The sequence below is a fragment of the Diorhabda carinulata genome, chromosome 2 (assembly GCF_026250575.1).
Source record: "Diorhabda carinulata isolate Delta chromosome 2, icDioCari1.1, whole genome shotgun sequence".
Lineage (NCBI taxonomy): Eukaryota > Metazoa > Arthropoda > Insecta > Coleoptera > Chrysomelidae > Diorhabda > Diorhabda carinulata.
In genome coordinates this window covers 14,261,105-14,282,247 of record NC_079461.1, presented here as the reverse complement: position 1 = coordinate 14,282,247, position 21,143 = coordinate 14,261,105, and the positions used below count along the sequence as shown (strand labels likewise).

Here is a 21,143-nt window from a genome sequence, read left to right as displayed (position 1 = left end):
CAGTTACAGGATTTTCCTTAGCCCAAATTATATGAATAACATTTAATCGGGAAGCCTCGAAAATCGTGTTCTGAAACTAATCATATACAATTTAGACCCAAATAATATTCATCATGATGATTTTCATGAAAAAATAAAAATTATCTTTTACATAAGCTAAGAAAATCATTAACGTATTCATGGATTTAAAAAGCTTTAATAATATACTTAAAAATATATAACCAGGAAATACGCCTTATAGTTCTGGTCTTCTACAACAACAGAAACCAAGCTTGTGGCAATTAAAGAGTCAAAAAAGGGGAAGTGCTAAAGGGATCTCTAGGATTACTCACGGGTCCATAATCTTGGATCGCTTGAAGCTCTGTTCAGAGAATTTTTAGAGAAAAAGTTCATAGAACATAAGAGTTAGATATTAAATAGAAGAAGACATCCTGAAAATTTAATCAAAAACGTTAGAACCGTATTATATATAAAATAAAATAAATATTAATTTGGAAGTATAGGCTACTACAAATTAAATACTTTTGTTTGGTTGCAGCTTAGTTTTGGCGAACGGTTCAATGCCTTGTTTAAAATTTGGACCCCGAAGGCAACATTCAAGTTCCTCGGTTTCAACTCATCTGGCTGCACAGGTGGAAGTGGCTTGCATACTCAAGACAAGAAGACGGTGCATACTGCAAATTTTGCGTTTTATTTTCGCCTGATGAAGCGGGAGTTGGATGTCAGCCTCTAGGGTAACTGGTAAAAACAAAATACAACAGGTGAAAGAACGCCATTGAAGACTTCAATCATCATGAAAGGCACGAATACCATAAGAAATGTGTCCAGCAGTCAATCACCTGTCAACAGATTGCAAATAAAAAGCAAGATATAGTTCATTTACAAGTAAACTCAGGATTAAAAAAACAGATGGAAGAGAACAGGGAAAAAATAAAACCTATTATTGAAACTATAATTTTATGCGGACGCCAAAATATTCTACTGAGAGGGCACCGATACCATGGACCAATCGACCTAAGCAAAGAACCAATTGAAAATGATGGTAATTTCAGAGCCCTGCTATTTTTCAGGGTAAACAGTGGGGATGAAACTCTAAAATACCATCTGCAAACATGCTCCAAAAATGCCAAGTATATTAGTCCCCATACTCAAAATGTGTTGATTTCTTGCTGTAATGACTTTATTGTAAAACAAATTGTCAGCAAAGTCAATCTTGCTAAATGTTTCACAGTACTTGCAGACGAGACAACAGATATTACAGAAATACAGCAAATGTCCCTTGGTATTATATACATTGATACCGAGACTGAGAAGATCAGGGAAGATTTTATACAGTTCGTTCCAATAAAAGACGCTACTGGAAGGGGACTAGCTAAAGATATCTTGAATACTCTTTCCAAACTAGGAGTAGACATGACGTACATGCGGGGACAAGGTTACGATGGAGCCAGCGCTATGATTGGGGATTTTGTATATATATGTATATATATATTAGCTTTGTATATACACCGCAGTTTCCACGTACTGAATTTGGCTGTCTCAAATGCATGTGATATCAAAAGCATCAGAAATTGTTTGGGTATCATCAATACAATACACCTTCTACGCATCACCCAAAAGATTAAACGTCCTTCAAGAATCAATCGAGTCAAAAGTATGACCCAGCTGTATGCCCCACAAGATGGTTTGAGCGTCATGACTGTTTTTATGGAGTATAAGTATGATGCAGTAATTAACAGTCTTTTTAAAATCTCCCAATGGCCTGATCGTGAAGCTGCCTCTAATGCTAATCTACTGCTATGCTCAATTCAGAGCTCAGAGTTCATTGTATCATTTCATGTTGTAAAAAAAATATTTAGTATCAGTGCACCCTTGAGCCGATTTTTGCAGTCAGAACATTTAGACTTGGCAAATGCAATGGGATACGCTTCTGCGGTTGAAGAGAGACTATTGACACTGAGAGATCATGCAGAAGATGAGTTCAAAAAATATATGAGCAAGTACAGGCAAAGGCTGATAGCCTTGACATTGAATTGCGTATCCCACGTCTAGCAGGTCTACAAACTTTAAGGTGCAACGTAGAAACCAAAAACCCTGAAGTTTATTATAGAATAGCTGTATTCATACCATTCTTGGATGGATTCATCCAACAACTGAACTCATTTCATTGAACATAAAGGCATTTTGAAATCTTTTCAATACCTATTGCCAACAAAAGATAAATTGACATTATCTGAAGAGGACGAGAAGGAAGTGAAACAACTTTTTGCCAAGTATGCCACAGATATCGATTGCAGTGAGGATCCTGCATTAGATGAAATTTCGGTATGGTATACGTACGTCAATCAACTGGAAAAATACCCGAAATGTGCCGTTGAAGCGCTAAATATGTGTGACAAAACTATTCTACCAGCAGTCCACAATTTACTCAAAATATTTGGCACGCTGCCAGTAACGACTGCTACAAGTGAAAGGTATTTTTCGAAGTTAAGAAGATTGAAATCTTACCTCAGAAACACAACAAATGAGACACGTTTAAATGGTCTAGCTTTGCTCAATGTCCATCGTGAGATTGTTATCACACCAACTGATGTGCTGGGTGAGTTTTCTTTAAAGCCACATAGAATGGACTTTGTTTTGTAGCAGGGGAGAAGACAAGTGATTTTAACTTGCAAAAATGTACCTGTTATTATGTGATGAAAATAAACAGACTAGTGAAACAGACTTTTGGTATTAATTTAAAACCATTATTCCTTTTTTACTGACTCTGAGAGTAGGAAGAGCCCAAAATCTCTGGTAAACTCCCCCCCCCCCATTTCAAAATCCTGGCTACGCTACTGGATAAAATTAGTTTATAACACTTGTCTAAAACCATTTGCTATAACTGGTCAATAGAGCATATAAAAACTTTCATAAACTTAAATAGAAAAGTTTGAAAATGTTAGTGCCAATTAACATATCAGCCATAGTCAGACTGCTTAATATTTTGAGTAACCGATTAATAGTATATACAATAACCGCTGAAAAAGCTTATAACGCGCATTGTACTCTTTATCCATTGATTTAATTACTTTAGTATTAATCAAAAAACAGAATTTTATAATGCCGAACAACCATTTTATCATCTGCAGCCGTATTCGTACGTAGTGGCCCCCTTACATATTTATATATTAATCCTTCATTGGAGCCCATTGTTATTTATTGTTGTTTGGCGTCATTTTCTAATATTATAGTCCCAACTAGAGTTAAATCTTTTTTTAGGTCTGTATATGTTTTGTGGGTAACAATCAGTTACTAGTGTGATCCACCTATTGTCAGTTCCTCTCGCAATGTGTCCTGTCCATTACCGCTTGAATAATACCATTCTGTGGATGAAGTCCGAAATCTGGGTTTTCTAACAATATGTTACTCTATTATAATAATGAAACTTGCACCTCAGGACAGGCATATCTTTGTAACTCTTAAAACAATCAAGATGCAGTTAGCACTGCTGTTATTAGAGGGAATTACGAGAGTAATCTTTCACAGAATGATTTTTTTTCCACACATCCATGGGGGTCATAGCTATGAGGAAGAAAATCCCCCAAGAACTAAAAATTCAACCAAGCAGTCAAAATTCAACAAGCTCGAATACTGCAATTCAATCCAAAAAAATCAAATAGTTCCTCTTTTAATTTCTATGAATTGAATGAAGAATTACGATTAACCCTAGTGCAATAGGAGTAGACGTGAAAAATGTACTAAAAAGGGGAGCTAATATTTAAAATCTGTAGTGAAACAGACAAAGCGTAAATTCTTAAGAACGTTAGTTGTTAAGAAGGTGATTCATATTAAAAATATAGATGATCTCACAACTGTACTAGGCATGAGGAAAGCAAGTCTAAATATTCATCAAACCCGGCTGGACAGTTCACAGCTTTCTTATACAAAAAACAAAACGTGACCATACCTGCAAGTAATTGAGATGCAAATAATCTTCTGGAAATTAAACCCCTGAGGCTCGGATGGGTAGAATGTCGATTCGTTGAGAGACAAAAAGATAGTGAATTCTTCAAATGCTGGAAGGAGTAAGGACACAATAAAGCAGAATGCAAGAAACCGAATAGGAAGAATTTATATATGAGATGCGGCAATATAACACCTTTCTACTTATCTACTAATTGCAAGGAAAAGGAAAAGATGTGGTTGCTCTGGGTTCAAGGAAGACATTTTTGAGGAGAATGATAACTTTCAAGGAAATGAAAACTAAAATAATACAAATAGACACCAATAGAAGACTTAGAGCACATGATATAATTGAAGTAAAAAAACATATCTTCCACCTCATCGAAGTAATACCAGATCAATTTCAATGAGAGAAGCATAAGATACCAAAGCTTTTTCCGTAATTTTAGACTTTCCCATGTTGTAACATAAATTTCGAGTTTTCGAATATTCATATATTCATCATTAGGGACTAAAACTATATTTATAAATATGAAGTGAAAATATGAACAGTATATACATATAAAAACATATTACAAAATTGTGAATTATTTACAGTAAATTAAAAATTTATTACATGAAAGGGATAAAATTAGATGTTATCAATTCTTTGGCTCGCAATTTTTATTATATCACTAAATTTTTAATTGTTTAATTATTTTTTATATAAAATGTTAATATTTTTACACTTTAATCAATTTTAGGTCTTTTTGGATTTTAATTTAAAACAGATGACGTATCTACCTATTACAGTCTTTATCAAATCTGTTTTTAATCAATCAACAAAAACATATAGATAAAAGGGTCTACGAGGTTGCAATTCGTTTGTCGTGGAATTATTTTTTGAAAAAATTACATCATTAAAAAACCTTCAAATGGGGTATTAGAATATCCACATATCAAATTAAATAAATAAGCGCTTACGTCAGTGTTTAAACTAGTAACGTCAATTATTTTCGCACAGTATCAAATAATTTGCATTTAAAAAACACCAAAAGAACAACAGAATGAACTGTGAAATTTTATCAAAACTTTTATTTATGGACATCAAATGTTTTTCTTTGATATAATTAGCCGGTACACAAATAACCCATATATTTTACAGGTCATTTAACCAACAATAATTGTTTCATATCAGACTTATATTATTTTCTAATTACAGTTCACTTTAATAATCTACCTCAAAAGTAAAGAATTGCTGTGTACATTCTATTTATTTCGGTTTTTTATTATAAGCCATAGCAACTGCATCCCAAAATTTATAAACTATGTATGTCATATGAGTGACAGTCAGTAATATAGGTAATTCAGTAAATTTTCATCTAAAAGAGGCGATTTTCAAAACAACACCTGTGATAAAGCAAAAACCCGATTTGTTAATTGAAAAGAATGACAATTAATATAAAATAATATACAGAATACTGATTCGAGAAGCAAATATTAATTCATAATTCAAATAAAAAATTTGAATTCTATTAATAAAAACATTGTACATAAGTACAATTATGAAGTATATGTGAATCTATTGAATAACTTATGTGGCATCCTTAATATCATTCAATTGATTCTATCTCAATAGATCAATAGATTGTTATATTTGATATAATCAATTATTTATTTGGGTGATTAATAATAGTATATTATTTATGAGTGTATAATAGAGGTTATTATTCACGAAGTTTACTGCCACAAGCGCTAGTGAGTTAGTTATCGAAAATTTTAATAATCGTATAATATCTCCATAATTAACATAAAAATCTATTTAAGTTTGAAAAATATTGGGTATATAATCTTATAAAATAACAATACTTTATAAACTTAGCTATAGCTCAACAAGACTGACATTTGTCAATATTGTAACATGTCAATGATCATATCATAACTTTTGAAGTAGACATTCAAGTTTATTTTGTTTGTTTAGAAAGATTAAAGTAAAGCGTATTTGTTTAAAGGGTTGACACCACATCTCGTCCTAATTTCACGACCACGAACACCCAATAAGATATGTTAAAATACTTTCCAAAGCTTACCAAAATATGGAATTTCCTAATGCTATACAACTTTGAATATAATCAATGTCAATTTAATTACTTAAATTTCAATGCAAAAATATTTTTTGTTTGGATAAAACCCTATAAAAATTAGATGAATTGAATACCCTATTGAAACTAGTTTTCGTTCAGCCTTACACACCCTTTTCTGTCATTTTAATTATAACTATTTCTTCTAAAACATCACCTCAATATACAATTCAGTCACAGAACAGCAAATAATTTTCAGGCTTGACGTAATTCAGAATATTAAAAAATATTTGAAAATTATTTAAACACTCAAATTTATACAAATTAATTAAACAAACATTAGTCACATGTAATATATTGGATATCACCTGTAACAAATGGATTGATTTATCTATACGTTTAATTGAAAAAGTTTTCTTGCATGCTTTGACATCTGAAAAACATGTTATTTAACACATTTAAACAATTCAATTTTCCAAGGAATTACTATGTAATGTAAGTACAACCACAATTCACTCTTGTTTAACCGCACTATCGTGAATATCTATATTAAATGGTGTTCATCAGTTTTAAATATAAACATGATGTTTTTCTAGATTTTTGATAAATTGTAAGAATGAACATGAATATATGGAGAACGATATAGTAGCTTATTCATTTATTTATTTATGCAGTAGAAAAGTGAAATTTAGGAAACCTTTTATCTTACATGAATATTGATCGGTACAGTAGCTTTATACAAGATGTTTCAGAATATTATGTATATTATTTTGTCGAACTAATAGTATAACCAAAAACAAAAATACCTTTCCATAAGGTACATTTTTTTCTAAAACTGGTTAATAAAAAGGTTGAATAGAAAACATAAAGGTTACGTCATATTTTTTAGTAATTTTAGAAATAATATTTTTTAAATAACCCCCTTAGACTTTTCCATAACCTTCATAAGAACTATTCTTTATTCATATAGGATGGAGTAGGCAATAGGGGAAAGAGTTCTACAATGAAACATGTTTCATAATAAAATAAATCAAATCAAAAGTTGTGACAATTCCAAGCAAGCATACGGTTTTGTGTAATGGTGGAGGAAGGTGTATCTAACAAAGTAGTGGCGTGTTCGTTGTTAATTATTTCGTTAAAATAATTAAAAAAAAAACTCCATTCCTCTTGTGTTCCCTTATAGATGTAACAGCATTTTTTTATTTTAGATTAAATATGGCACGATGAAGAATCGGAAAAACTAACAAAAGAAATTTTAAAAATTAAGAGATAGAAGCTGCTTAGTAATCGAAGAAAATATTACACTAAGAAAGGCAGCAGAAAGTGCCTATCGACACTACCCCCGCATTGTTCAAAATTAGAAAAGATTCATGGAACAAACAAGAAAGCGGAAAAGCAGAATTACAACAAAGAACTAAGCAATGGAGTGAAATCAAGAAAAAGATTTCTCTGTCTTCTAGCGACGATGATGAAAGCGAGTTCGAAATGGAGTTGAATGATAACTCATACCATATCTCAGAAGAATTCGACGACTTTGATTCTCCTAAGTTAAGTGAACCACCTACTGTAGACAATTTTGTATTGATTCAATTCAATTAAAACAATAATTACATTACACTGTCAAAATTTTAAAGAATAAAGGCAGCAACTGTGACTATGAAGCTAACGTCGTCGGAGTGTGGAGTCCCAGAATAGTTTCGCCTTTCGTTGCCATACTGAGAAACTCTAGATGAAAAAGATATAAAACTCATATTGCCTGCACAAACATATTTGGGAATGTACCCGTATATAATCAGATTTTCTTAAAAAAATAAAACGTCATTATTAATTCCATTTTATTTACCATTTTCAATATGTTTTACTGTGGGAACATTTTCTGTTTCACAGTGAAACAAAAAATTGAAAAAATGTACCAACGTCATATGAAAATATATGATTTATAACTTGTAAATGTGATCTCTCACATCCTAAAGTGTACCCTCAAAGTAGCATAGACCCGAATATGCCAGATATATTTACAAAATAAAATATTTTTTTTTTATTCCTCCTACTATAAAATTGGTTATCTTAACGTTTCACAGTGATTTCCAAAATATGAACTTTGTAAACATAATGAAAGGTTCTCCTTTAGAAGGTTGCGCTTTCCTAATTATACAAGTGTACATAAAGAAGTCATGTATTTAATTCTGAATCACCTTCTATCATTTATTATGGACTTGTACATACATTGATTTCCTTCGATAATTTTTGGAAAAACACAAAAATATAATACAAAAACAAGGTCGCGTTGGATAAAAATGATTGCATTACTGTTATAACAATTAAAGAAGTTTCAAAAACGAAATCAACCAGTTTTTATGTGAACATAAAAACGTTTTGAAAAGAAAAGTTTTGGCATTAACAATATTCTGTAAAACTGTAAAAAGTTTCATATCCGTCTAATGAAACTTGCCATATTTGTGTATAAATAAATAAATAAATGAAAAACACAGTAGCTCAATGGTCAATAATAAAATTCTAATATAAAATCTAGATGGTTATGATATTTGGAAAGTGTAAAAAAATTATTCTTATTACATGAGTTTGTTACAAAAATTATTGGCAAATGACGACGACGAACAATAACTATAATGTTTTGAAAAGATTAGATTTCCGATTTGGTGCAGAAAATTTTATTTCACTGACTAGAATACTTGTTAATACATAATGCTTAGAATATACATTCTAAATCGTCGTTAGGTTGGTTTCTGTATATAATATACTTTTTTTGACTAGCGTGCACATCAATCTTGGTTAAATGCTATGCACTGTGCCGGATTTTTAAATAGATAAATTTTTTTATATAGAAATTCAGACTGCGTGAGTTTCTTCTATTGGAATTTTAGACAATAATAAAGGTATATCCATCTATTGTCAGTAGAAAAATGGAAATTCTCCAATCTTAATTCACTTAAAGAAAACAAAATATATATTATTCTATTTTTTTACACAAATTTTAGATATAGTAATGGACCCCGTTGAACTTTTGTTAATTTTTATACCATTACCTACTGATTTTTTCAGAGGTCCAATTTTTAACTTAGGTTTTTATTATAATATTTCTTGATTTTTTTATAAAATATGTCATGTCGCCTTCAAACGAAAAATGTGAAGTTATAATAATAATAACTGAAATAGTATTCTGAATATCTACTCTCGATCTCAAGCCTTATTTAAATAATGTAGAATAATTAAACAATAAAATTATGAAAATTAACATTAGCTACTTTTTATTATTTGCTATTCTACACCAAAAACAATTCAACTGAATAATATATTTACATTTGCTATCCCAACTTTGTGCCAAACTCGTGCAAAATATCACAAGCCATATCAACATTATTCCTAGTAATCCCTAAAGCTTTTATAACAGAATCTCGAGAATACCCTTCACTTACTAATTTTTTAATATAATCCATATTCAAATTTTCATATGAAACATTCGTTTCTCTTTCTAAAGGATTTATTCTTTGATGGATTTTTGGTGGCACCTCAATTTCAACATTTTCATATTGCAAAGAATTATCCTGGCTTATATTGGGGATAGTATTGGATTTCGGTGGTTTCATATGTCGTGGTTGGCTCCGATTTGATGGGCAGCTCAAATGTCTATTAGGTAATTTAGATTCTGCTGCTGTTGTAGTTACCACACTACTACGGTCATAGTAATCGCTACTTTGTATCACGACTCCGTAAATGGTCTCGGGAGAACTTAATTCAACCACCTGGAAAATAAAATTCAACGTAAGTTAATAAGTAAATCGTTTATCAACTGAATCATTCATAGGCACTTACTTCGTTCTCATTGCTACCAGCTCTATGCAATTCAATATTTAGCATAGAACTGCTTTTCGGTAGTTGAGGTACTTCTATATTGATGTGAGTTAAATTAGTGACTGATTGCGCTTCGCTAAGTCCTACCACACCGTTTCGGATACTAGAAACGGTAGGAACAACTGAAGGAAGTATGGTTTGTTCATGAGTTGGTGAACTCTTACGAGGTGGCAAAGGAGGAGGTGCTGCAGGAGGTACTACTACAGGTGTATTTCGTCGCAAGCACCTTGGACTACTTCCCGGTGAAATCATCGGACTTGCTGAAGCCTGCAGAGAAAGTTTTCTATACATGTGTTTTAAGACGATGTTCAGTAGCAAATTTTTTTATCAAGATACATTTTTCACAATCTACTCCATATTTTTCTCTATCTTTGTTGATACAATATTCTTTTGGTTTGGACAAGTAATTTTGAACATTAGAAGTTTCTTTGCATTTTCTTTCCAGTACTTAGTTTTATAGGATACTAACAATTAAACATTAATCATTGATTCGTGAAACTAAATTTTCAAGGACTCTCAATTCTCAAATCATTTTTACAGTAAAATATTCAAACTTGAGAAACGCTAAATTAAATTAGTATAAATATGATAATTCCTAGCTACTTAGTCGTTAATATCGTTTACCATTACTTTAACTGTATTTCTTATAGTTATTATATTGTTACGGACTCGCCCACTTCTATAGAGAGAGAAGTCGGTTCTGCTCTAATATGTTTTCGAATCTGAAGTTTGGCGAATGCGTCGGCTATTTCTATTTTTTGTAGCTCTAGCATTGTGACAGTGACAAATTAACTAAAAAGTGTAATTAAATAAATTAGATGTTAAGTGTGCACATAAATATTAGTGAATAGTTAACCGTGTAAATGTTAGGAATAGTTAATATATAAATAAATTACAATTTGTGTATAAGCTCATCCCACTGTTTTGAGATTAAAAAGTGTTTACATAAATAATTACATTATATTGGTGTCAGAAGTGGGGTCTTATGAAGAAATACTTACGTAAAATGACTAAGAGACTAGGTGACCTGAAAGTGACGGGACTAAAAGCAGAATCGGAACCTCTTAAGTTGGAAATATCGGGTTATAAGAGTGAATTAGAAGAAAGACTCAAAGTAGCACTGGAAAATGACGGTTTTAAACAAAAAACATTTCTATTCAAAGACGAAGCTTCCACCTTCATCTCGTCGATTTCTACTAAAATGGACGAGAGTATTTCGATAATGAAGAATGGTCTTTCCTTGACACAAAAACACAGACAATAATAGAGTCAAAGTAATATCGCAAGTAAGAATAACAAATTGGTAATTAGTATTACATAAAAGTTTATATGAACCAAAAATACTAATAGCCTCGGCCGACTTTAAATTTAAAAAATAAACCACAAAATTACTTAGTTCGGTCATGACAGTGACCGTGTGGACGGGTTAATTAGTCCGTTCATAGTTTCCAAAGAGCATTTTTATTAGTTGATTCATATTGCAAGGTACCTCTACCTGTTATAGCAATTATTAAAATGTTGACATTTAGAATAAGTTCCACGTTTCACATATTGTTGATGTTATAATGGAAACATAAAAACAGCGTTTTTGAAAACTGTACACACTATAGGATAGATACTTTGTGTGGTACACCAATGTAATAATCTCTCTCGCTATTCATTTCGAAAATGAATGTGTGCGCATTTGTGAAATGTGTCCTTGATAAGACCAACGCTTTCTAACTATTAAAATTACTAATTAAAATAGTATTCTACACTGACTTACTGAAAAGTCTCTTCTGGGTGTTATAGATAGAGCGTGGAGGCTGCTTCCAACGAAATTCCATATTTCTCCCGTGTCCTATAATAAAATTTATATTTTATTAGTCATACTTTCAGAATATGATGCAGATAAAAAAACGTATTTGATTATCGGTTATGTATCGAAAGTACCATTATTCGGTACCACTTCATTAAAATACTTTTACTTAACAGCATAATATGGATACATTTGCTTATACTAATTAATTATAAACAAATCCATTTAAAAATGGCGGTGTGTTACGGATGCCTATTATTTAGAGTAAAAAATTTATATTTTGTACTTATAGTAAAGAATTACTTGAAAACTTGACCAGAAATAGCAAATTTTATATTACTGGCTTAATCGCTGATCGTACTTCTGGCATTACTTTCATAAAGTTGGTATAGTTATCACTGGAAATCATGGAATGCCTATTCCAATAGCTTTCATTTCAGAAAAAATTTAAAAAACTGATAAAATCCATCTATCCAGAACAAAATTAAAGATATTATGGATATTTTTCCTTCTTTTTAACATGATATACAGTGAGACCACTATTGCTTTAAAATTGTTTCTTGCCACTGTATCTAAAAATTTATTAGCTACAAAATAAAGTGAGTGTGAAGTAAAATATTCCTAAAGATATTTCATAATAATGAATAGGAACCCAATTGAAAACTTGACCAGAGGCAACTCTCCTTTCAGATTTCAGTTCCTTATGTCATAAAAACTGTTTATGGTTAAAGGGTTTCCTTTACTTCCTAAAATGTTATTTTTATCGACATATTTTTCAAAGATTCATTTTTCTCTTTTCGAGAGCACCTTGTATAGATTATCTTCCTTTTAATCTATTAATCATCTTGACTTTTATAACAGCAGATTTTCCAAATGTTTGCTGCAAGGAGGACAATCTACTAGGCACAACCTTCCAGAAATCGATTCAGTACTTTGATTAGAGTATCTTGGTTTTACTAATGATTTATCATGTCTTTTCTCTCATCGTTCCATTTATTTTCACGAACTTTTGATTAATAGGGATCACCAAACTCATTGACACATGAAAATTTTCATGAAAATATATATGTTCTCCAATTTACAATACAATTTTTTCACCAAAATCTTTTAACACTGATTAAGATTGATATATGAATAATTCCATTCCCTTTTATTGATAATTTTTGATTACCAGATAGTTTCGAATTTCTGAAGTTTCTTATTAGGGATACAACAATTGCTAACTTTAATTCTTACCCCAAGCTTGGGAATTTTTTGCAGTCTAATTTCTAGGACTTTTCCATAATATCACTATTAGTTATACAATAAGGTCTCGAGGCAATTAATACAATAATTTTTCATGTATTTTTGAATACAAATGAAAAATGTTAAAAGGGGTGAATTTTTTTATATGCCTTCTACCTATTATTAATAATTACCCGAATAAAATTTCAATTGAACAAGGGTAACGTGTGAATCCACGTTACAAAGAGTTTTCTGTTCTCTATTTAGGAATATACCACTTTTTGATTTTTGGTAATAAGAAAAATTGTTCAATTTATACATTGATTAATTATAGGATAGATCGAAATAAAGTTTTGTGTATAATATTTATAATAATATAATAATATGCTCCAACAAATTTTATTAATATGCATGTAAAAATATAGTATAATTTTATTACACACCGTTTTTTATATGCTTTTGCTGCTAAATCGATTTGTCGCTAAAAACATAACTATAGTTTTGGTTACTAATGACCTGTTTAACAATGTGTAACAGAATGGCAAGTTTAATTTGAAGCACATCTGAAGTTTTTTTGATACAAATGATAAGAAGAAGTAAAAATAGATTATGATTTGGCTTCACCACCACCACTATGTTTTTCTCATAATTATATTATGTAAACTGAAATGAATATGTTTTATTTACTTTTTGAGTCTTTAATTGGAGTAATCGTAATTGATTCAATTGTGAGAATAATTCATTTGTTAGAATATACATGGGATATGGCATAGAATCCCTCAATTACAATAAATAATAAGCTTTTGAAATCCTCTAAAAATCACTTCTTTATCGGTTCCTTTAGCTACATGGATTTCATCTCTTTTTTATTATAAATAACTACCTGTTAACAATTTTTTTGGTATTGAGGATAGAAACAATTGGTAAATAGTTAATTCCAATGATTGTGAGTAGAGGATTGCTCCTTTGGCCGTTGATAAGACTCGGAATGTATTATACAAGTGCTATTTGAGTTGGTCAAAAATAGAATGAAATCGCGAACGTTTCCGTGGATTAAAAGAAAGGCAGTGTGCCGATCAACTCGCTTCGACTTTTGGTGAGGGGGCACCATCTCGAGCCACCGTGTTTCGCTGATTTTCCAAATTCAATCTTTATCGCACTTCGCGCTACTTGATGAGTTTCATGCAGGTCAACAAAAATTGGCAATTGTGTAAGAAAACATCTATGCTGTACGTGAACTGATATTACAAGATCATGTGATATACCGTGAGATTGAGGAAATTAGTTCCCCTCACATACATTTAATATTGCATGAACATTTGGTTTTCAAAGTGATTTGTCCGCATTGGATACCGCATAATTTGATAATCGCTCAAAAAAAGTTGATTGGTATAAAGAAATTCTGATAATTTTCAATCGTGGTGCTTCAAAAGACGTCTATAAAAAGAACCTCGAAGCAAATGGTCGCCTGTTTTTTCGGTATAACTAGACATTTCGTCACCGTTCCATTAGAACAATGTAGAACAGTCTATTCTTAATGGTAAACCAGCATTTTGTTTGCCAAAAGTGTTCCAAAAAATCAGGAAATTCAATCGCAGAACTTTTTCTAGAAGAATCGTTTGATGCGTTCAATAGAAATAGGAAAAATATTTTGAAAAACAATAAAGCCATATCCAATTATAAATATTTGTTTCTATTGGTCTATCTCAAAACTTAGGAGCAACGCTCGAGGAAATTCAATAAGTATAACCATTGATTTTTTCAATCTGTTTTTCAACAGATTTTGATTCTTATATATTTTTTAAATAAAATTATTTGTTGATAAACCATTTAAATATCGTTGAAGCAAACTTCAGTTATTCAAATATATGTATATCTTTGTAGTCATGCAAGGCTCATAAGCAATGCAAATGATAAAACAATCACCGAAATGTGCAAAATTTGAAGACAAAACTAAACACTTAAATAAAGCCAGAAATGTTAGTGCAAAACAAAAATAAAACAATGAAATCATAAATAATAATGTATTGTAAATATCTAAATTGCAATATTACATTATTTATATTATGAAAATAAACAATGAAAATTTACAATAATTATATACAGAAATCTTGTAGTTGTAATATGGAGATTTAGTTATTCAAGAAAATAAAATTAAATATATTTAATTTTCTATGAGCTAGTTTTGTAGCCTAATAAATAAATAAAAAATACGAAATTGCAACTTAAAAATAACATCTATAAATAAGTGAAGCAGTGATGATGGCAGAAGTACGAGCACAAATAGCATACCATTTAGGTATTGTATGGTCTTATTGACAATATTGACTACTTAGGTTGTTAATATATATATATATATATATATATATATATATATATATATATATATATGTATAAATATATATATATATTTATATATATATATAAATATATATATATATATGAAGACCAAAATAATTGATTCCAACTATCAACTTAACATTTTCTTAAAGTTTTCTATAAGGGTCAAGAAGAACTTTCTCAAAACAAAACTTTCATATCAAATAAGCAAAACTCACATACCGATACATTTGTCTTGTGTATTTTACAGGTTTTTGTTTCAAAACTTATACTATAAAACTAATATGAGTAAAATACTTAGTGATAATTCCAAACGAATATGGTGTTTTTTTTATTTTATTTTGGAGCTTGATCATTTCATTTTTATAATGGATTGATTTACTGTGATATATTTCAAAAGTAGACTATTTCTAATAGTCATAAAAATTGAAAAAACAAACTTGACACTATTAATGAATGAAAAATGATGCAAGAACCATTGAAACTACATAAAAATACATAACCTGTTTTTGAAATTAAATGAAATTTGTAAATTAACAAATTGATATCTACCTTAATTGTCGAGTGGAAAAATGGAAGATGTTTTTTTTTAAAAAATGTGTAAGTATATATTCTATATATGTATAATCACAAAATAAAAAATTGGAATAACTCTGCTCCATATAAATATAGAAAAAATCAAATAAGCCGAAAAGCAACAGGTAGAGGGCCACCATCCAAATTGCAATTAAAAACATTAGAAGGTAGGGGTGTATTTGTATGGGGATGGGTTGCAGTCACGCAAATGGAAGATATTGTAGAAGGTAAGCTTCTAATAAATTCTGGTGAAATGTCTGTATTGTACCAAACACAGTCAGCAGATTATATTATTCAATATAATGCTCAACAGAAAAGGATTGCTCATAGATTCACATTGACAATATAGAAAATAATAATGCTGGAAACAAAAATGTGAATTCAAAAAAATATTAAAAAAACCTTTAAGTGACATAGCAAATAATATATTGGAGGCAAATGAAAAAGGCATAAAGCCAAATGAAGAATGAAATGAAAAAATTAGCCAAAACTTATAAAGACATAGAGTTAAAAATTAGAAAAAATAAATTGAATTTCTAAATTACATAATATCAGTTTGAACATCCGAAATTTAATGTAGATAAATTTATTTTAAAATTACAATAAATTGTTTATATAATTTGTTGTAACTGCTCTGTCAACTTCAAATATTTTATTGTATCTACAGTACTGTAGTCTCTTTCTCATGTGAACCATTTATGTCAAACATGGGATGATATTTTCATTTTCACTTATGGGAGACTTCGTCCTTGAAATTTTCAAAAAAATCAATTTTTTTTATTACGGATTTTTAATCTACATGTAGGTAGAAATAGATCTGTCGAAGCGTTTCCTGGATTTTGAACATTTACGATATTTTGAACGCGTTTGAAGTTGACACCGTCAGCGCGCTCTGCCCGTCTCAGAGGGGCGCCCGGCTAGCTTGGGTTCCTTTAAGTCTTAAAGCGTTTGACGCAGGTATACAGAGCCTTTAATGCGTAGAAACCTTTGAAGAGGGTCCCTACTTTGTCCTCATTCGATTTTGCAACAGTTATTTCAGTCTGGCTTCGGCATTGAAGGCGAAAACATCGTCGCGTGTGTGTTTTTTGGTTTCCGCAAGTAATTTATGTAAAATTTCTGCACAATATGCCTCGAAAGGGTACAAAAAATTAACCGTACGGGCGCAAGAGATCGCTCAATAAAATGATTTGGGTGCGTACGCCCAAAGAAATTAATTCCGGCGCAGATGTGGTCAATATTGCCACGGAATTAGCAGTGATTATCGACGATTAGCGGTAATTATAAATAGATTTGTGTAAACACATAACAAAACTATAAACGCGTTTTTATCGAAAAAACGTTTTTAAAAATGACTGACATTCTCCTGACCGCTGTAATTAACATATCGACCTGAAATTTGGAGAGCATACTCAGAAAATATGTCCTCACGGAATGACGGATCGTTTTTTCGATAGATTTTTGCATTTATTATTTATCTTTTTATGCGAAAAAAAACTTAAAAAAACTTTTTTTAACGTTCTGTATATTATGAATAAAAGCAAAAAAAAACCGCACTCAAAAAGCTTTACTCGTTTCCTTTAAAAAAAAATAAAACGTAAACACCTGAAATATGGCACTGCAAGGACGAAATTTACAAATAACAGTGACAAAACACTCCGAACGTTAACGTTTTAGTCATCGATATTTTAACAGCGAAAATGTTATACATCGATGCAAATAATATTGTAACCATGCATAATTGCATTTTTATAACATCTATAGATCTTGAAAATTAACAGCACCACTAACATTTTCATACAGAATAAGCCCATAAATATGGTCCAAATCACTGTTTTTATTATGCATTAATGTGCACAAATTGATGATTCAATAAACTAGTTTTTTTTATAAGTTCAAGAAAATACGATATGCTCATGTTTTTCTAATTTTACATTCATTTGTAATTTTACTTAAAAATAGTATGTGTTAGAAAAAACTATAACTATAAGTGAACTCAAGAATTTGAAAAACTTTACATTTTGTTTTAATGATGTAGTGTATTATTTATAGTTGTTTAATTATTTATTATTATTATTTATCTAAGTTACTACAGTCATTTGATATGGCAAACATTACAAATCAAAGCAAACTAGCAATATAAATAACTAAATGTCAAATAAATTAATAATAATATAAAATTTAATGTAATGATACAGATTGTGGTGAATTGAAAAAAATTCTATCTATAATATGAAGATAATTACTAATAAAGTAACTTTGTTGGGATTAAGTGAATTGAATGCACTACCTTCACTGCTTCACTAGTTGTACTTCAAAACAAAATATGAAATTATAATATCGAAAAGCCTAGAAACCCATGTCTCGATGCACTATCATCAAAATTGAAATAATTTATTTGAGAATTTCCAAAGGAAATAATATATAATATAAACAAACATGATGACTCTATTATTGGAAAGATTACTAGAACCCTTGAATTTATCCTATATCAAATATTTCTAAGCTGAATTTACAGGATATCCCACAAAGTTGTGATAGTTCAATTTCTTGAAAACTGTTCGTAGAACATGTGTGGCAACTATAATTAGTCAAATATGATGCTTATATTTATTTAAATACTTCTGGTCACGTGTCCCCCAAAATAACATCAGCTAACGAAAACAAAGTAATCCTAATGTGGCTTCCAGGCCACCAGGGTATACCAGGAAATGAGGAAACAGAGAGCCTTGCCAAAATGGGGCAATAACGCCATACATTGAACCAGAGCCCTACTGTGGGGTCACGAGATGCCACATCAATAACGAATTTAATGAATGGCTGAAGAATCAGATGGAGTCTTAATAGAGATACACTCCGGGCCTAAGATAATCCAAAAAATTAACAACCAAATCAACTCAGAAGAAGAAGAGCTTGTGACAGGCCTTTGTCCCGTCAAATACTACCTTAAGACGGCAGAGGGCGACCATTGCAGATTCAACGAGCAAGTCATGGAAACAACAGAGCATCTAATCTGCGAATGTCCTGCTCATATCACTAAAAAGTTTAAGTACCTTGATGGAGTAGTATCTAGGGAAGTAGGACACAAAAAAAATAGATACCTTTGGAAGGAGTCAATGTATTTTGGAGACGGAAGAATAAGATGTAGAGTCTTGTACAAAATATCTTCTAGGTATAGGTGCAGATTGGCTATAAAGCCAAAATGACTCTCCATAACAAACTATAATTTGAGATAAAAAAAATTATGACAAATGACTGAGAAAATCTAAAAGTTCTTCTAAGTTTTTTAAATAGTCATCAGTCATAGAGTGGTTAATCACATTAATGAGTTTAAATCCTATTTTTAAAAAATATTTTATATTACAGATTGGTAGAATTAGAGAAATAGATTTTCTCAAAAAAATTTAATCCAACTATATCACTTGTATTGCAACATATTGCAACAATGGCCAATTGACACGCCAGTGTAAAATGTATTTCTATATCTTTGGAAATGTATCAATAAAAATACTAATGTTATATTTAAAATGTCAATAATAATTAATATGTCCTTCAGTTTGCATGAAGTTTGTTATAATAGACATATTATTGTATATTGTCAAACTTCATCCAGACTTGGGACTGTTATCTCTAACTAGCTGAAAAAAACAAACACTAATATCTTTGAATTTTAGTGACAGGACATACAATTGAGTCTTGACTTCATCAATATACCTCACTTCACTTTCACTCAAGAAATAAAGCGAAAGGCATCTGGTGAGAAATAATCTAATTTAATCCTGCTTTTAAAGTTTTTATTTTACATTTCTGCAACATAAAAATATTTTTCAAAAATCGGGATTTCGTGATGATTTCTGGTGGCCAATTTAGAAACTCAATAAATAATTTCCAGCATATTTTCTTGTTCATATTTAACGATTTTTTTTGCTCCAAATCTTTACATTAATTAAGTCTTGAGATATATTCTTAATCACTTGGCGACTCAGTACCTGAATCAACATCTTGTCTGCCCTAAGATGCAATTGATATTGTTTGTAAAGACATATATTAAAAATACAATTAATCTCTCCAACTGAGAAAAAGTATATCTTTTTGAGTTATTATTTATTTACAAAAGCCATATTAAATAAATTGTAAAGTCATAAATATGGTTTTCTAGAAAAGTAACATTCATATATTAACTGCAATTCACTATTAGGTTATGAACATAAAACATGTATATCAATTATACAGAAAAAATATAACACAATGGAGGTGCAGACATATCCCATATTATAGCAAAAGTAGTATGTGGTAAATATTAACACATTATTACTATAATACTGTAGGATTTGGAACATTACAATGCATAGCAAACATTTTGATCATAAAGTGAAAAATATTGTAAAAGAAATTTTCAAATATGTGGTAAGTTTTGTTAATTTGAGAATGTATATTAGGTTGAAATTTCTGGAACAGTTGGCGATATTCATACTGAATACACCGTTTAGTGTGTGGTGATGTAAACAGTGTATTCAGTGGAAATGTATATATTACCTGTAAACATTTGAAATATGATATAGGTAGCCATGTTAGTTAGCACTGAACACTTATATAAATAATAATTTCAAAAAGTCTGCAATAAGTTTACTATACATTTGTCAGCAAGTTTTATTTTTAATACAAATTGGTGCATTGCAGATAAGCATTTGAATTGTTAAAATTATGAATTTTCAGATAGTGTACAGCTGAGAATGAATAATAGTAATTGCAGTAAAGAATAAACTACCTTCATTTTCATATTATTAAAGAAGTTTACTTACAAAAATTATTTAGAATTAGAAGCAATATTTAGATTTTAAATTGCAGCCTACTACACAACAAAAACTTGTGTACATCATTGTACTATTTTCATAAGGACTATTTATTTACTTCTCTCGACTATCATATATTACAATAATATTTTTATGAAAAATTTGATTTAATTTACTATTTGTATAATGATATCGACGTTTAGTGAAAATTGTTTGAATTTTTATTAGTTATAAGTGTAAACTTGATAATTCATTCTATAAGTATGTCCATAGTAACTATGAAAGAAAATAGGCGAATAAACTAATTAAATAATTTAAATTCACAAGTTCACTCCTTCTAATCATATATTAAAGGAAAGGCCTAATGTATGTAAATTTTTAACACGGAGAAAAACATTAAGAAGCAGAATTAAATTCTTTGTCTCTTTCACATAGGTAATTCTCACATGAATTCCAAAAAAGTTGTAAACAAGTGAAAAGCTAAAAGTTGTACATAGGGAAATTTATAAAATACAGATTTGTTCCTAATGTTGAATT

At 30.2% G+C, this 21,143-nt stretch overlaps 2 protein-coding genes across 2 annotated transcripts in view; one reads left to right on the top strand and one right to left on the bottom strand.

Annotated features, from left to right (window-relative positions):
- Positions 1-909: 909 nt before the first annotated feature.
- On the top strand, positions 910-2,052 carry LOC130903740 (52 kDa repressor of the inhibitor of the protein kinase-like). Its single transcript, XM_057815990.1, has one exon. The coding sequence runs from the start codon at positions 910-912 to the stop codon at positions 2,050-2,052; it is 1,143 nt and encodes a 380-aa protein (XP_057671973.1).
- A 2,952-nt stretch (positions 2,053-5,004) lies between these two features.
- Positions 5,005-21,143, bottom strand: part of LOC130890685 (E3 ubiquitin-protein ligase CBL-B) — a 170,095-nt gene continuing 153,956 nt past the window's right edge. The window contains exons 6-8 of the mRNA XM_057794904.1: positions 11,644-11,718; positions 9,840-10,145; positions 5,005-9,769 (exon numbers count right to left, since the gene is read on the bottom strand). Of these exons, the coding sequence (XP_057650887.1) occupies positions 9,332-9,769; positions 9,840-10,145; positions 11,644-11,718 (819 nt within the window). The 3' untranslated portion in view covers positions 5,005-9,331. The remainder of the gene's footprint in view (positions 9,770-9,839; positions 10,146-11,643; positions 11,719-21,143) is intronic.